The sequence below is a fragment of the Thermobia domestica genome, chromosome 3 (genome assembly GCF_964235325.1).
Source record: "Thermobia domestica chromosome 3, izTheDome1.hap1.1, whole genome shotgun sequence".
Taxonomy (NCBI): Eukaryota; Metazoa; Arthropoda; class Insecta; order Zygentoma; family Lepismatidae; genus Thermobia; species Thermobia domestica.
The window spans coordinates 264,451,440-264,465,990 of NC_137456.1; the positions used below are offsets into that span (position 1 = coordinate 264,451,440).

Sequence of the window (14,551 nt, forward strand, 5' to 3'; positions counted from 1 at the left end):
AAAATTAGAACAAGCTTTGTTATTATTTTCAGCTTATAATTGTCTTATTAGTGTTGTGTAAGTTGGCTAAAGAAGTATCAGACTTAAAGTATGTAATAAATGCAAACAGTAAGTAGAATAAGGAGAAAATGAGGAATAATATAAGCCATTTTGAATGAGGTATTTGAAGAATAGAAAAATACTATTAAATAGTGACTTAAGCTTGACATACTTAGTATATAAGTTAACTAATTTTTCCCATTCGAAGAAATTGTATTTTACTATCTTTTTGTATAAGAGACAATTGCTTACTTTGAGCCATCCAATGAAAATTCCTGTATTATATTTGTTATTTAGTTAATAAAGACTGAATGTGGGCAGGATTCGACAAAGATTGGTATAAATCTGTGAGTTACACTACAGATTTGTCAGCATCGATCAAAGAATAGACCTGTTCGACTAATGTTGGCGGCTACTTGGTTTAGCAAGTGGCACAAATTTCCAGTCATACCAATATTAATATAAATCTCTATTCATATCAGGCCACCATACTTCCTTATTGGCAATTTTTATAGTAGCAAAACTACATATGTGCTCAGAGTGTAATCACTCCTTACCAATATTCCTCAATCTTTTTGGAAGAGATAGTACTCTACTTTAGCAAAACAAATAATTATCTTGTAACTCTAATTGAAATCTTCTTTGAAATAATTCACAGTTTTCCTTATATTATGGATTAAATGGTAATCAAATAGGCCTACAATTCAACAGAAAAACATTCCCTTGAATGAACATAGAATCCTTTTGTAACTGTTCTTCTATTTCGACCTTATTTAATATGTTCGTTTAGATCTCGATGACATAATCCAGAAATATTAGTTCTTCTTCGGTTGGTACATCTAATGGTAACCTATTTAAATAATCTGCCACTTTTAATGTTTTTTTATAAACTGTATCATAGTATTTATTATCTAATAAAAGAAACCATCTATGAATACGAGGAGAACCCTCATCAGGAGGAGCTTTCAAACCCAAAATCTATTTAACAGGTTGGAATTTGTTAGCTTTTTGAAACTCCTTCCGAACAGAAACTTATGAAGCTTACGTACGCCAAAAAGTACTGCTAAAGCTTATTTCTCAAATTGTGAATACTTCTTTCCATGGTCTTATAAGGTAGCATATGAACAAGCTACAGTTTTTAATTGTCCACCTATTCCATCAGCACCGTCTCAGACTAATGAAGCATTTGCCATTAGTAGCACTTTAGCATTCTCATTAAAAGAATATAAAAGTCTTGCCTTCTTTAAAGCGAAATTCCTTCCCAATATACATCTTTTTTAACGATCTATATAATTTTGGAATGTTTGATGACAAGGATAATAGATATCTGTGATAAAAATTTAACATACCCATAAAAGACTTTATCTGGTTTACATTTAAAGGAGACGATGGGTTTATTATCGGATGTAAATTATCCTTAGCGCGATATATTCTTGTTTTGAAATATCATATCCTAAATATGTTATAGAACCTGCAAAACTATAGTCTTTTCCTTGTTTAACTGTATATTTATACTTTTAACCCTGCTGTAGTCGCACTCATTTTATGATATAAGTAGTCGCTGCGGACTGACACTCCGCAGGTAAATTAAGGTTTTTAATTGCTTACTAAATAAATAATATTACAAAAATCGTAAAGAATATAAACTATTTTATTGAAAAAATATTCACCTTAACGAAAACACTCGTTATAAAACTATTATTATCATCACTTATTTATACACATATGAGATACGAGAAAGGCGACGTAAATATGAGACTTTTCACGAGCTGGTATTCTGATCGGAGGCTCACTTTCTTCAGTTAGCTATCAGGACATTTCGAATGCCTTTGTTCACTACACTGTTGTTAACAGCGTAAAAATATGCATTTTACTATTTCCAATAGGAAAATGTACTTCTGTTCTGTAATTAAGAATTTGCCTTTCCGGATAATGGCATTTTGGGCTATTTTTTAGACTTTCAGTCAAGCAGCTACTGCATCGTCACTATTTATCCTAGGATCATGGTTCATACCTCATTCTCTTCAGAATAGAACAGGCTTTCAAATGGTATCACCTTCTTGCCCATGCCGTATACCAGGAGAGGGAAAATTAATGTCAAAGAAAAATTTTGATGGGGACTTTTTTTGTCCAACTTTGGGCCCCCTGCCCCCCCTGTGTGAACGTAGAGACCTCCAAAAAATCTCAAGAATAGTACTTGGTAAACTAAATGTATATACCAAATTTCAAGTTTCTATCTTGAACAGTAAGGGCGGGAGAAATTTTATCAGCAATTCCCACCATGCTCAAAACTACCGCAAAACACCATGATCTCAAAAAAAAAAAAAACTTTCGTGAGACATCCCTAATTACCCTAGGGTCATGTTTCGCCCATCATTCTCTTCAGAACAGAACTGTCTTTCAGACGGTATGACTCTCGTGTCTATCCTGTAGGTAAAGGGGGAAATCCCGAAGAAAGGGATTTTTTGGGTCTAAAAATCCCTTTTTTCAAATTTTGCCCCTCTGGACCCCCCTTGTTTTTACGCAGAAATCGAAAAAAACTTCTGGTAAATACTACTCGGCGGACTGAATGTTTGTGCAAACTTTCAATCTTCTACATGAAAAAATAAGTCCACCAGAAAAATTTCCCTACCATGCCCCACTTTTACCACATACAGAAGTATATTTGGATAAAAATTCACTGAGACGGCCCTAATTACCCTAGAATAATAATTCGACCGTCGATCTCTTCAGAATGGAACTTCCTTTCAGACGGTATGACTCCGTCACGTGTCACCATCGCGTATGTAAGGCGGGAAAATGACGAAAAATGACGAAAAACGGGATTTTTGGGGTAAAAATATCCCTTTTATAAACCTTTGCCCCTCTGGTTCCTCCTTGTTTTAAAACTGACATCGGAACAAAAAATCTGGTGAACACTATTCGGTGGACTGATTGTTTGTGCAAAATTTCAATCTTCTACGTTCAAAAATAAGCCCGCCAAAAAATAATGAACATAGGGTTAAAAAGGGAAAAAATACATTTTAAGATTATAACGTCATCACCTCTTATGTCTGGACGCAGGACGGTCTGAAACCATATGTAATGTCTTCTACAATGTCTCTGGACTTGAAAAACAAAAAAAAAAAGAAGAAGCCCGGACGAAAAAGCTCAAATAGAAGAGAAATAACGCAATTTACCATGAAAAATGCGTATGGTACAAATTGTCCCAAGGATCCGGAAAGGGTTAAAGAAAATATAGTGAATAAAACAAAAATATATTTAGGAGTGGTTATAACTCTGCTTCCCCTAAGAGACTAGAGTAATAATGGGGACAAATGGTCTTCATTTTTCCGTTGGTCTTGGCTTAGTGAACACAGTCCTTGATGTGGAAACCATATTTTCGGATACCAAGGTACCAATCTCTTAATTTTTGGCAGTGGTTATGTTGTAAGTGCGATAACATGTTTTTTTTTTATTATTCAGGTTCCTCGTTTCTAAATATACAGTAACCCCAGCAGGTGAGGATCGGGAAACTTAATCCATACCTGAGAATCGCCTACACGGCTCCAGAAACGAAATTCAGGTACCCTATTCGAGAATTGTCAAACGATCATCGAGACACGAAACAGATTATTGGGTGTCCAGTTAAAGAATCAAGAACAGGTCAAGGAAATTTGGAATTTAAAATGAGGTACAAGAAACGAATGGTTGAATATCGCGAAAGGTGCTCAAACACGAAAGAAGATATACAACGTTGTAAATTTACGTGTTCAATTGGCAGTTTTTCTTTCTCTAAAATTGACTTTAAATGGTATCGTGTTAACTATAGATCAAAATAAAGGTGACGGGAAATAAAATGTTTTGACCACGAGCTTTGGTTCTTAATGTTGAACACAATATGACATTTTTCGAGTTTGTTTGTCAACATTGCTCTCTCCAAGATTTAGATCTCATACTCTGCAAAATGTTGAAATGTACAAAATATCAAATCTGCCAGTTAATAAAATGCTTTCAGAAACCAAAAGTAGTATTGACAGGATTTATAGATACACAAGCCATGTCAAAATATACTTCATATAATAAATATGATTTAAATGCTATTTTACACCCTTCGTGAATATCTCGTGAAACGCAATGATTCTGCTATTAGTAGGTCAAAATAAGCTATACATCAGGTTATAAATTTTCTACATGAATTTACAAAATGAGACGAGAATTGCTTTCCAAGAATTCAGTGTAGACGAGAAAGAACCCTTTAAGAACTGATATAAGACAAGAATTGAACAAACATTAACAAGAATAGAAGAGCATTTCTATACTACTGACGTTGAAGTGGAGAACTCGTACGAACCACGATTCGAATTTAAGGAATTAACAATGCTATAATGTCAATTCATTGAGTATGCTACTCTGATTCTGTTTATTATGTAACTCTCCAATTCAGGCATCGATTCTTTCGTTTTAGTAAACTTCTTTTAGGAAATTAGAGAAAACTATTTCCAATATTACGTGAATAATAATATCAATATAGATTTATATTAAGGATAGTTTTGCAGAACAGACTGAATAGTTCAAAAGTGTTGTTAAATATCCACCAGACTATCAGAGTTTCTGTACCGAGCACGAAACAATAAATATTCACAAGAAGGATGTACTTAAAGGAGTGTCTCCGTTAAGAAATGGCAGCATTAAATACATATAACTATTAGTTAGCAATATATTTAGTTACATTTGCAGTAAAGAGGAAAATCGTTTCTTCCAGAAAATTAATTATTACTGCGACCTATTTATTTTAACAACAAACTTTCACTTTTTTCTATTTCTATTGAAAACTACAAGCGTCAATTCACCCTAAAGCATGCCACTCTGGTTTGTTTGAATTCATGTGTGTGTTTACTTGTGGACAATATCATAGTTGAGAAAGTAAAGTTTAAGAATGTATTTATTATAATAATTTATGTCGATTAATTAAACGTACACTATACACAATGTTACTTGTCTAATAAGATATTATATGACTAGTGTGATAATATTGTATGAATTTAATATAGATTTGAAGTATGGTTATCGTACAGAATACATTATTTCATTCCCAAGGAAAAAATAGCTTTCTCAACATTTTGAAAACAATGAGTAAGAACTGAAACCTAATCATAACTGTTCGTTCTCAACAAAATTTATCGTTTCCTGCATATTGTATAAATAAAATAAATTATTAATAATGATGATTTATACTGTTGCATTTCTTGGATTTACTTTGGAATAATTTCATGTATATGAATTTTTTATTCTTTCAAGCCTAAAATAGGATTCTTAAGAACCATTTCTTAACTATAACTCTCCACTGTTCTAGCGCCTGTGTATATGTCTTGGTGCAAAAAAAAATGAAATTAACATTCATTGACAGAGAACAAAAAGACACAACTATCCAATTTCATTAATCATCTGCCTCTTAGGCCTGCAGAGTGTATACGTGGAATATTAAATTAAAAATTTAATTTCTTTTTTCCTTTAATTTCGTCGTTATTCAGAATATACACACACTTCTCAGAAGCTTACTTCATCAATAGCTAATAACGTGAATCATAATATAAAAATAAAGTCATGACTACAGTACAAGTCATAATTGGGAAATCAATAAATGGAGAGCGTTATGCTGTAAGACATTATCTTTTTTATTTTTACAAAAATGGTAGTATTTTTGTACGGTGTTCAGATAATCTTTACATTTTTAAACAGCCAGCTCAGATACAATATATTTGTTCCTACGTAAATACATCCTAAGGAGCATGATATTGTGTCTTGGCAATGCCATTTAAATTTTATAATTATATGAAATGTTACATGTACATCACGGATTTAAAATAACATAACACTAAAAAAACGAAAAAGAATCTAGCAACTTTGTTCACTTCAGTTGGTGGATGCTGTTATGAACTTAATTTTATCGTCCATATCCTTTCAGGATGCATCCCTGCCCTGCCGTAATAATGGCTGATTTTATGTCGAAAGCAAAATTTTACTTACATATGATAGCAAACCAGAAATTTTCTGCTATGATGGAACAGGAATCTAGAGTGTTTGGGAAGAGTAGTTCGTTAACCAACGAGAATGTAATGAAACAGGGTCGAAGGTTGAGGCATTACACTGACTGAGTTTTGCTTCGCATGATGAACGAAACATGAACCTTGGCGATTGCCTGCGTGATCATGCCTAGTGTATGAGAGATCTATCCTAGGTTCGGTATACATCACTGACGAAGCCGTATAAAGCCAGAAAGTTCTTTGGACCGGTCGGAATCTGTGATCCTGAATTTTGCTTTAGGTTTATAACAAGTGCAAGACAGAAAGAACGTTCTAGGTAAAAAAAAAATACTCTGAGAATTGAGTCGGGGCAAGCAGAATTTGTGGCCATCACTAATGTGTAACAGAGATGGGAAGAGAAATGGTGTTAGTAAATGCTAATTACTCTATACGGAGAAATTTGCTTTCCTGCATCGAGTCAAATTCTTTTATTTTCTATCATCGTATTACTGTTTCTGTACATAAATTTGTATGTTGCTCGGAAACAAATATTTCGTAAAAATACCCAATTTCCTGTAATAAGAAAACAGGATTGTAATAGTTATATCTGTGTCTTGTTGTGCTTCTCGCTTTCTCACTTAAAGGAGGCTTTTTATCAAGTTGGGCTGAAGGTGAAATCTACCTTATTACGGAGTATATAAGCGAGGGTTCGGAACACCGCGCGTGTTCGTTACCCCGTCCTACTACAGACGCATTGTGTGTGCAATATAACTGGTGTTGTGAAGAAGTCGTTTTTAGCGAAATTTTAGCTGGGGAGAATGATATATAAAATCATGTAAATCTTCCGGTTCTTGAGTAGCGGATAAAGGGCAGTGAGGTAGTTGACGTATAGTAAAACCTAACAGTCTCTGAGCGACACCCGAACAACCTAACCTTCTCAATATCCAATGATAAGCATTATAGGGCAACTTTGACTAATAGGCAGATTGTTACGACCTAAACATGTGTAGGGAGCAATAAGGTTCTGGTCGTCAATGCATAATTGGGAGTCTGATGTGTGTTTCCGTAATCCCGGCCGCGCTTGCCGGCCAGATTATAGGTATACTTTACTTAGATTCAACCCAGCCAACCTGGGAGAGTAGTAAGAATTATCAGCATATTATGGAAATTCTCTATATCTGAGTTGAAAGTGGGTATAATATAAAAGACAAGTCAAATTGTAGATGTTGACCCCAATTCTGTGTAAAACGTAACTTTGATTAGAGATGTTGGAAGGCCGAGAATTTACGGATAATTTTAACAGTTTTGATGCATTTTCAGAAATATAATCACGTAACGAACTGAGACATGTTAGACAACGATTGGAAATCAATGAATAGTAGCATAATTACTAATACTGCTCAATGAGTGTATAAATTTCATGATTTTTTAAAAACACATTGAATGCGTTTCAATATTTGTCTTAGTTTTCTTCTTTTATGAAAATGTTCATTTTTCACCGCTAGCAGGCCTCCTCAAAGAGAATTACACTTAATCATTATCTAATCATCCCAATTAACAGTAATTGTAAAAATGTAGTTTCTCTAGAATGTATAACATCTCACTACAAATTTTGAAATTTTGTAAATTTTCTGGATGTCTCCCAGTTTGATTGTAAGTAGTGCTCTCAAACGGGTCGGGTCGGGTTGTCGGATCAGGTCAGCTCGGGTCGGGTCAATCGGGTCACTCGGGTCATTTCACTTTGGTCATCTGGGGTTAGGTTGAGCTTAAACTCGGCTGGAGTCGAAAGCTCCTGTTTTTCACTAGCTGCCTAATTAAAATAGCAATTTTCAATTGATTTTATAGAAACCATAAAACTACTTTGAACACTTGCTGCTAGTGTTTTTATGGTAAATGCTGATTTTTGTACTTGTGTGTACTTTAATTTTTTAAATGTGCAAGATTGATTTTACCAATCGACTGTAATATTAATATCTACGCCAATTGGAGTCTGGATTTAGAACAAAACTATAAGTTGTTTAAGCAAGGCCAAAATAAAGATTGGATATGGACAATCAAGCCCAAGCGGGGCCACGGTGGCTCAGTGGTAGAGAATTCACCTCTGGTGCATGGTGTGCACATCTTGATCCCAGCTTGGGCTAAGTGGGCTTTGTGGTGGAGAAACGCCGTGTAGTGGGTTTTCTCGGGGTTCTCCTGTTTCCTCCCACTTTCTTCATTCCACCATTTTATTCATTTCTCATGATTGCCATCTCCCTTAGCCTCGGTGAAGATTCGCGGGACCTTAAATTGAATATTTCAATTGATTTCACCAAGCCCAAGAACATCGATACAAGAACAAGATAAAGATTGGATATGCAAGACGAAATGCATAGTAATATTGCTCTAGTCCTTGTTTTGGTGATCACCAAGTAGCGATGAGCATATTTTCTTGCTCTCCGTATTGTATGAAAGACCATAATCAAAATCACACTTGGTCTTCATTTGTACCGATGAGGCGAGCATTCTTGGATCTTGTATAGCATGAAAAACTACCAAGACTACGAAATGCCGGACCAAGATTTGACTGTGCAAGACAAAGAATAAGACGCAGTATTGATGACCAAGACCCAGGGTGCGAATTGTTTGAATTTCATTTGTTGGGCTGAAAGTGATGAAATAATATTAGTACTTATAATTAATTATCATACCGTATTTTTCAATTATAAATTAGAAAATTCATATTATGTATCTTCTTACTTGCAAATATATATATTGTAAAATACGTTTTAATTACCGAGAAAGAAAAATCAAAGTGGCGCGTGTCCCGAAATCATAAGAACCTATTTTGGAATGAAAGTTGAAGGGTTGGAAAAAATCACAGGTGTTCTCCTGTTTCCTCAACCCTTATCATTGTAGTTAAACGATTTCCTTCTGTCTCCGCCACGAGACTCTTGCCACTGCCTTCCGAGAAGACCCCTGCCTTCCGAGGAGGTGAGAACACTGACCTTGAAGAAAAAGTTCGTCACGTAGAACTAAAGCAAGAAAAAAATAAATTTCTCCCACGTCGAACATTGCAGTCAGTTATAAAAAGAAATATCCAAATCTCAGAAATGCCAAATATTCCCAAAAATGCATATACATATCCGCTTGATCTAGCTACTGATTTACATGTAAGAAGTCAGTATACGTGGTAAGGGTTTAATTTCCAATGGGAGTGCATATTGATGTCATGACCATAGTGCTCTCAAACGGGAAGGGTCAGCTCTGGTCGGATTACGGGTCGCGTCGGGTTGGGTCAATCTGGTTGGATCACGGGCCGGGTCTCTCGAGTCGGGTGGGGTCATCGCGTCGGGTCAATCAATTCGGGTTACGGTTGAGAGCACTAATTGTAAGATACCACACAGCTGTTTCTATAACTTTTCCTAAATTTGAAGCTCGGTCTATAAAGTGTAACAGCTAATTAAGGTCAGGAATGTTGAGTGAGAGTTTTCTTGGGATTAAATTTTCCCACCACGAAAATGCCGGTCTGGTAGCTAAGCTTATGATGGGAGGCTGCTTCCTTCCTTCTCTAATAACTTCTTCCCTTCATCAGCTATTTTGCTCGCCGAGAGAATTCATCTCTCTAATCCTTAGGGGCTAAATAGCCTTAGATACCGACAGCCCAGAAATTTAATTTCTAATGCTATTCCTCATTTTTTCTCGCGAACTCGTGACTAGTACGAAGGTTAATCAGGAAAAGATAATATGTAAGTATATAAGAACTTGAAACCGTGAACGTAATTCTGGATCGACTCCGAGAGGTACAAAGCTCATTTATTTTTGTAACTTTCTTTAGATTTTTAACTTCTTTATTAAATCGGTTTAATCCGAAGGTTGAACTTAATTACTAGAAAGGCACATATGAAATAACACTTAGAAAATGTCAATTCCTCTCCTAGGTTGGAAGGGGAGCAGTACAAAGGTGCAACCTTCTAATTCTAGTGTATCGACCGCCACAGCTCGTAAGTGTTCTATCATTTATGAGTCTCGATTGTACATGATGTACGACGGATGAAGTGAATGATCAAAGACACTTCGAGATCTCTCGAAATGTTATGCGACTGCTTGAATTTTACAAGCTTTGGCTGAAATCAAGATATAACAGGAGAGTCTTCACTGAGGTATTACTCAAAGTACGCTATGGGAAATATCTATAGCTTCTCTCGGCACGAAAGAAAGAAGTCCTTTAAGTTAATAATCTCCTTTAATATCAACCATTAAGTTTTCTTGTTCTATTTGTTAGAATAAAAGTAACCCCGTAACAATACCTTTATTAAATGATTTTCGTAACAATTACATACTGAAAACATAAGCTACTAAGTTACAAATTTGTAGCCAAAGTAAAAGAAGTATTAAGTATTCTTGAAACATAGATCTTCAGCTTCAGTCATTGAAGTTTTAATTTTGAAATTAGTTCACTTGGTACCAAGCATTTCATATATGTTTTGTACTGTGTTATTCAGTAGATAGTTCTAATACTTTAAGACTATTTGAGTGCAGTGTTTACGAATGTACTTATATAATCATATTATTTAATTACTAAATTTTAAAAATATGTACTTTTAACTAAGTAAAATCATGAAATTTTCGGACACAAAGCCAGATGTATTCTGAAATATGGACTATTCTGTACATTTTTATTTATATTATCATTGGAAATGATAATATGCAGATTGATAAAAAATGATTTATTACAATCAAATGTTTTAAGATATTAAAGTAGGATATTTAAAAAATTAAGGAACTTTTCGTAACTTAGGTTATTTCTTTCATGACTTACAGCAGAATACTGATCGTATTTAACATTCGTATTTATAAACATTAGGTAAAAAAAAGCTATAAACAATTTATTACGTCGGAACTGTGTATTATTATTGACAATAAAAATCATATTTTGTTTTGTCAGGGAAACTAGTTTTCAATTTATTTTCTCGAAAACCATGGATGAAATTTTGCCCTTAAGCATATTATTTTATTTAGCTTTTGGTAACGTACCTATTTGTATATGTCATTCTTTAAGCATTTTTTCAGTTAAACGGAAATTAAAATTAAATAGGCGATCATTGTTTGGGTTATATATCACTAACAATATTTCTTACTATCGTCTTACAAATAGCACGATGAAGATATTCGATAAAGTATGCTTCAGTATCTGGATAAGGCAATGCAAAACTGTATGAAAATAACACAGGGTAGTTTGTGGTGGTTTGTTGACGTAATTTATACTCTTTTGTAAGAATATTTTGCATTATGATACTATATGATTTAATATGGGACTGATATGTTTTCCTAATATATGAGTGCTCTGATGCTCTCCTCCCAAAGTTAATGGATATTTCCTAGATTATTTTAACGCTATTTAGTACTGGATATATATTTCTGTAAATTTGGTTGGCCCTTGTCGAAATGTTTCTTATAACATAGTGTGAGCTTGTTCAGCAGTCACATTGATTCTTGTCTTTATATATAGCAAAACTATAAACGAATAAACTAAACATCAACGTATCTTACCTTCTTGAAGAAGAAAAAGAAATAAAAATATAAAACCAGCGGTAACATCTTTCTCAACAAATGAAGATATTATGAAATACATTTCTGTAATAGTGAATATGACAAGTAATACCAAATGCGTATATAACCATGGAAGAAGGAGTATAGGTTTCATCTGCAATGAAAATTGTACAAATTATTTCCAGAAAAAGGTGATTTTTGTCAAACAGTTTACTTCTAAAGTTTATTTTTTTTAGTGGCGGAGAACGTTATGTTGTCATAAAATACAGAAAATATGTTTTTAATATCCACTAAATTCACTTTATTTGAAAAATCATTTTATGTTTTCAGAGCCGTAGCTAGATATTTCATCGCCCGGCAAAGAAGAATTCGGCACCTACCTATAGTCACCATACCATGCTTTTTTCTACGAAGAGAGCGGCTTTTGTTGTTATGCTACGCTGATTTTTTATAAAGTGCCTTGGACAGATCATTGCAACAGAAAAGGGCGATCATTCTGTTGTTGTTTCAAGAGTTTGAAAACAACTCCAAAAATAAGAGTTGTTTTTAAGAACCTTATTTTTGGAGTGTTTCTGTAACTTCACAAAACTATTTTCGCTTTTATACACGACTCCGAAAGTCCATTACCGCAGCTATTCTACTTTTCCTGCAATAGCAGGCAACCCAGAAAGCTCGGCGGTCAAGTTGGTTGCGAATTCAAAAGGCGTTGGACCAAACTTCAATCTTGTAACAAATATATCAGTGTGACAAACTCCAAATAAGACAATAAAACAAATTGTTAAGAATGACAATTTTATTATCGTGACAAAGTTGGATGACATCAAATGTTACAAAACGATCTTACTTAAGCAGTTCAAACAAAATGAATGGCAACGAACAGATATCAGAGTAAAGCATTTCTCTTCCCCCAAAACAATAATCTCATAAAGAAGAAGAAAGTTACATAATGTAAAGTTTTATATAGAACCCACTCAAAAAATTAGAAAGTTGACACCTGAGAGGCAAAACAAGTAATCCAAAATGAATGAAATTGAGCACAGATATTGGAAACATAAAATGAAGGAATTCGGGTTTAGTATTTTCTTGAAAAAAAGGGGTTGGGTGGAGCACGGACCTCTCCAAACATTTGATCAGGAAATATCAAAGTGCTAGTAACAGTATGTCAGATGTGTATAAAGAAGAGGAGGAATTGCAAAATAAATTGGTGTATGGACAATACATAAAAAATGAACGAATAAGGTTTTCTATTTTCTGCGGAAAAACGGTTTTAGGGGTCAAAAACACTCACCCAAAATTTTGAATTTTGACGCCCGAAAGGAATGAAGAGGAGAACCGAATTGAATGATATTTTTCACATATATTGCAGACATAAAATAAGGATACGGGTTTCGTATTTTCCTGGAAAAGACGGTTAGGTGGCTCACGGACCCCTCCAAATATTTGATAACGAAATGTCAAAAGAGCTAGTAACTGTTTGTCAGATGAGTGTAAAGGACATGACGAATTGCCACAGAACTATGCGCATGCACAATGTGTAAAAAATGAAGGCATACGTTTTATTTATTTTCTGGGGAAGAACTGTTTAAGGGGGCTAAAGAACCGACCCAAAAATTTTGAAAGTTGACGCCCAAAACGTAAGAGGAACTGAACCGAAATGAATGAAATTTGGCACAGATATTGAAAACATAAAATGAGGGTGTACGGGTTTCGTATGTTCTGGGGAAAACGGTTAGGTGGAGTACGGACCCCTCCAAATCTTTGATCACGGAATATCGAAAGTGCCAGTAACAGTATGTCAGATGTGTTTAAAAGACGGCAAGAATTGCCACGAATCTATGTGTATGGACAATACGCAAAAATAAACTAATATGGTTTTCTTTATTGTCCACTTAGAACGGTTTCAGGGGCCAAAATTTCGGAAATTAATGACCGAAAAACAAATAGGAGTGTACCGAAGTGAGTGAAATTGTGCACAGATATTGTAGACATGAAATGAGGGAATACGGGTTCATATTTTCCAGGAAAAAATGGTTGAATGGAGCACGGACACCTACAAACCTTTGATCACTGAATATCAAGAGATAGTAACAGTATGTTAGATGTGTGTAAAGGATTTGAAGAATTGCAACTAAGCTTTGTGTATGGAGAATACGCAAAAAATAATCGAATACTGTTTTTTTAATTTTCTGTAAAGAAATGGTTTTACAGGGTAAAAGCTCCTCTCCCAAAATTTTGAAAGTTTATGCCCGAAACGCAAGAACAAGTGAACCAAAGTGAATAAAATTATACACAGATTTTGTAGACATACAATGAGGGAATGCGGGTTCATATTGTCCTGGAAAAAAGGGTTGGGTGTTGCACGGAACCTTGCAAGCCTTTGATCACGAAATATCAAAATTGCTAGTAACACTATGTCAGATGTGTGCAAAGGACAATATGCGTTGCAACGAAACTGTGTGAATGGACAAACCGCAAAAACTCAATGAATAAGGGTTTTTATTTTCTGCGGAGAAACAGTTTTAGGGGGCAAAAGACCCCACCCCAAAACTTGGAAGTTGACGCCAGATAGACAAGAAGAAATGATCCGAAGTGCATGAAATTGCACAAATAAAATGAGGGATTACGGTGTTCGCGTTTTCCTGGAAAAAGCGGTTGGGTGGGGTATGGAACCCTCCAAACGTTTGATCACGGAATACCAAAAGTGCTAGTAACAGTACGTCAGATGTGTGCACAGGATATGAAAAATTGCAACAAAATTTTGTGTATGGACAATTCCCAAAAAATGAAAGAATTCGTTTTTTTCTGTTGAGAAACGGGTTAAGGGGCAAAATAAACACCCCAAAATTTTGAAACTTTGGTAAGAAGAAGTGAATCGAAAGGTAAGAAGAAGTGAAACGAAATGAATGAAATTTGGCAAAGATATTGTAGACGTAAAACGAGCGAACACGGGTTTCGTATTGTCTGAACCAAAACGGTTG

General features: G+C 34.7%; 1 protein-coding gene across 4 annotated transcripts in view; it reads right to left on the reverse strand.

Moving 5' to 3' along the window:
* The window catches only part of LOC145681636 (uncharacterized), a 421,555-nt gene that overhangs the window by 15,992 nt on the left and 391,012 nt on the right, over positions 1–14,551 (reverse strand). For all 4 annotated transcript variants that reach the window (XR_014130843.1, XR_014130844.1, XM_081753252.1 and 1 more), the window contains one exon: positions 11,574–11,727. Coding sequence is in view for 2 of the 4 variants with exons in the window: in XM_081753252.1 (XP_081609378.1) it covers positions 11,574–11,727 (154 nt within the window). In the remaining 2 variants the exon portion in view is untranslated. The remainder of the gene's footprint in view (positions 1–11,573; positions 11,728–14,551) is intronic.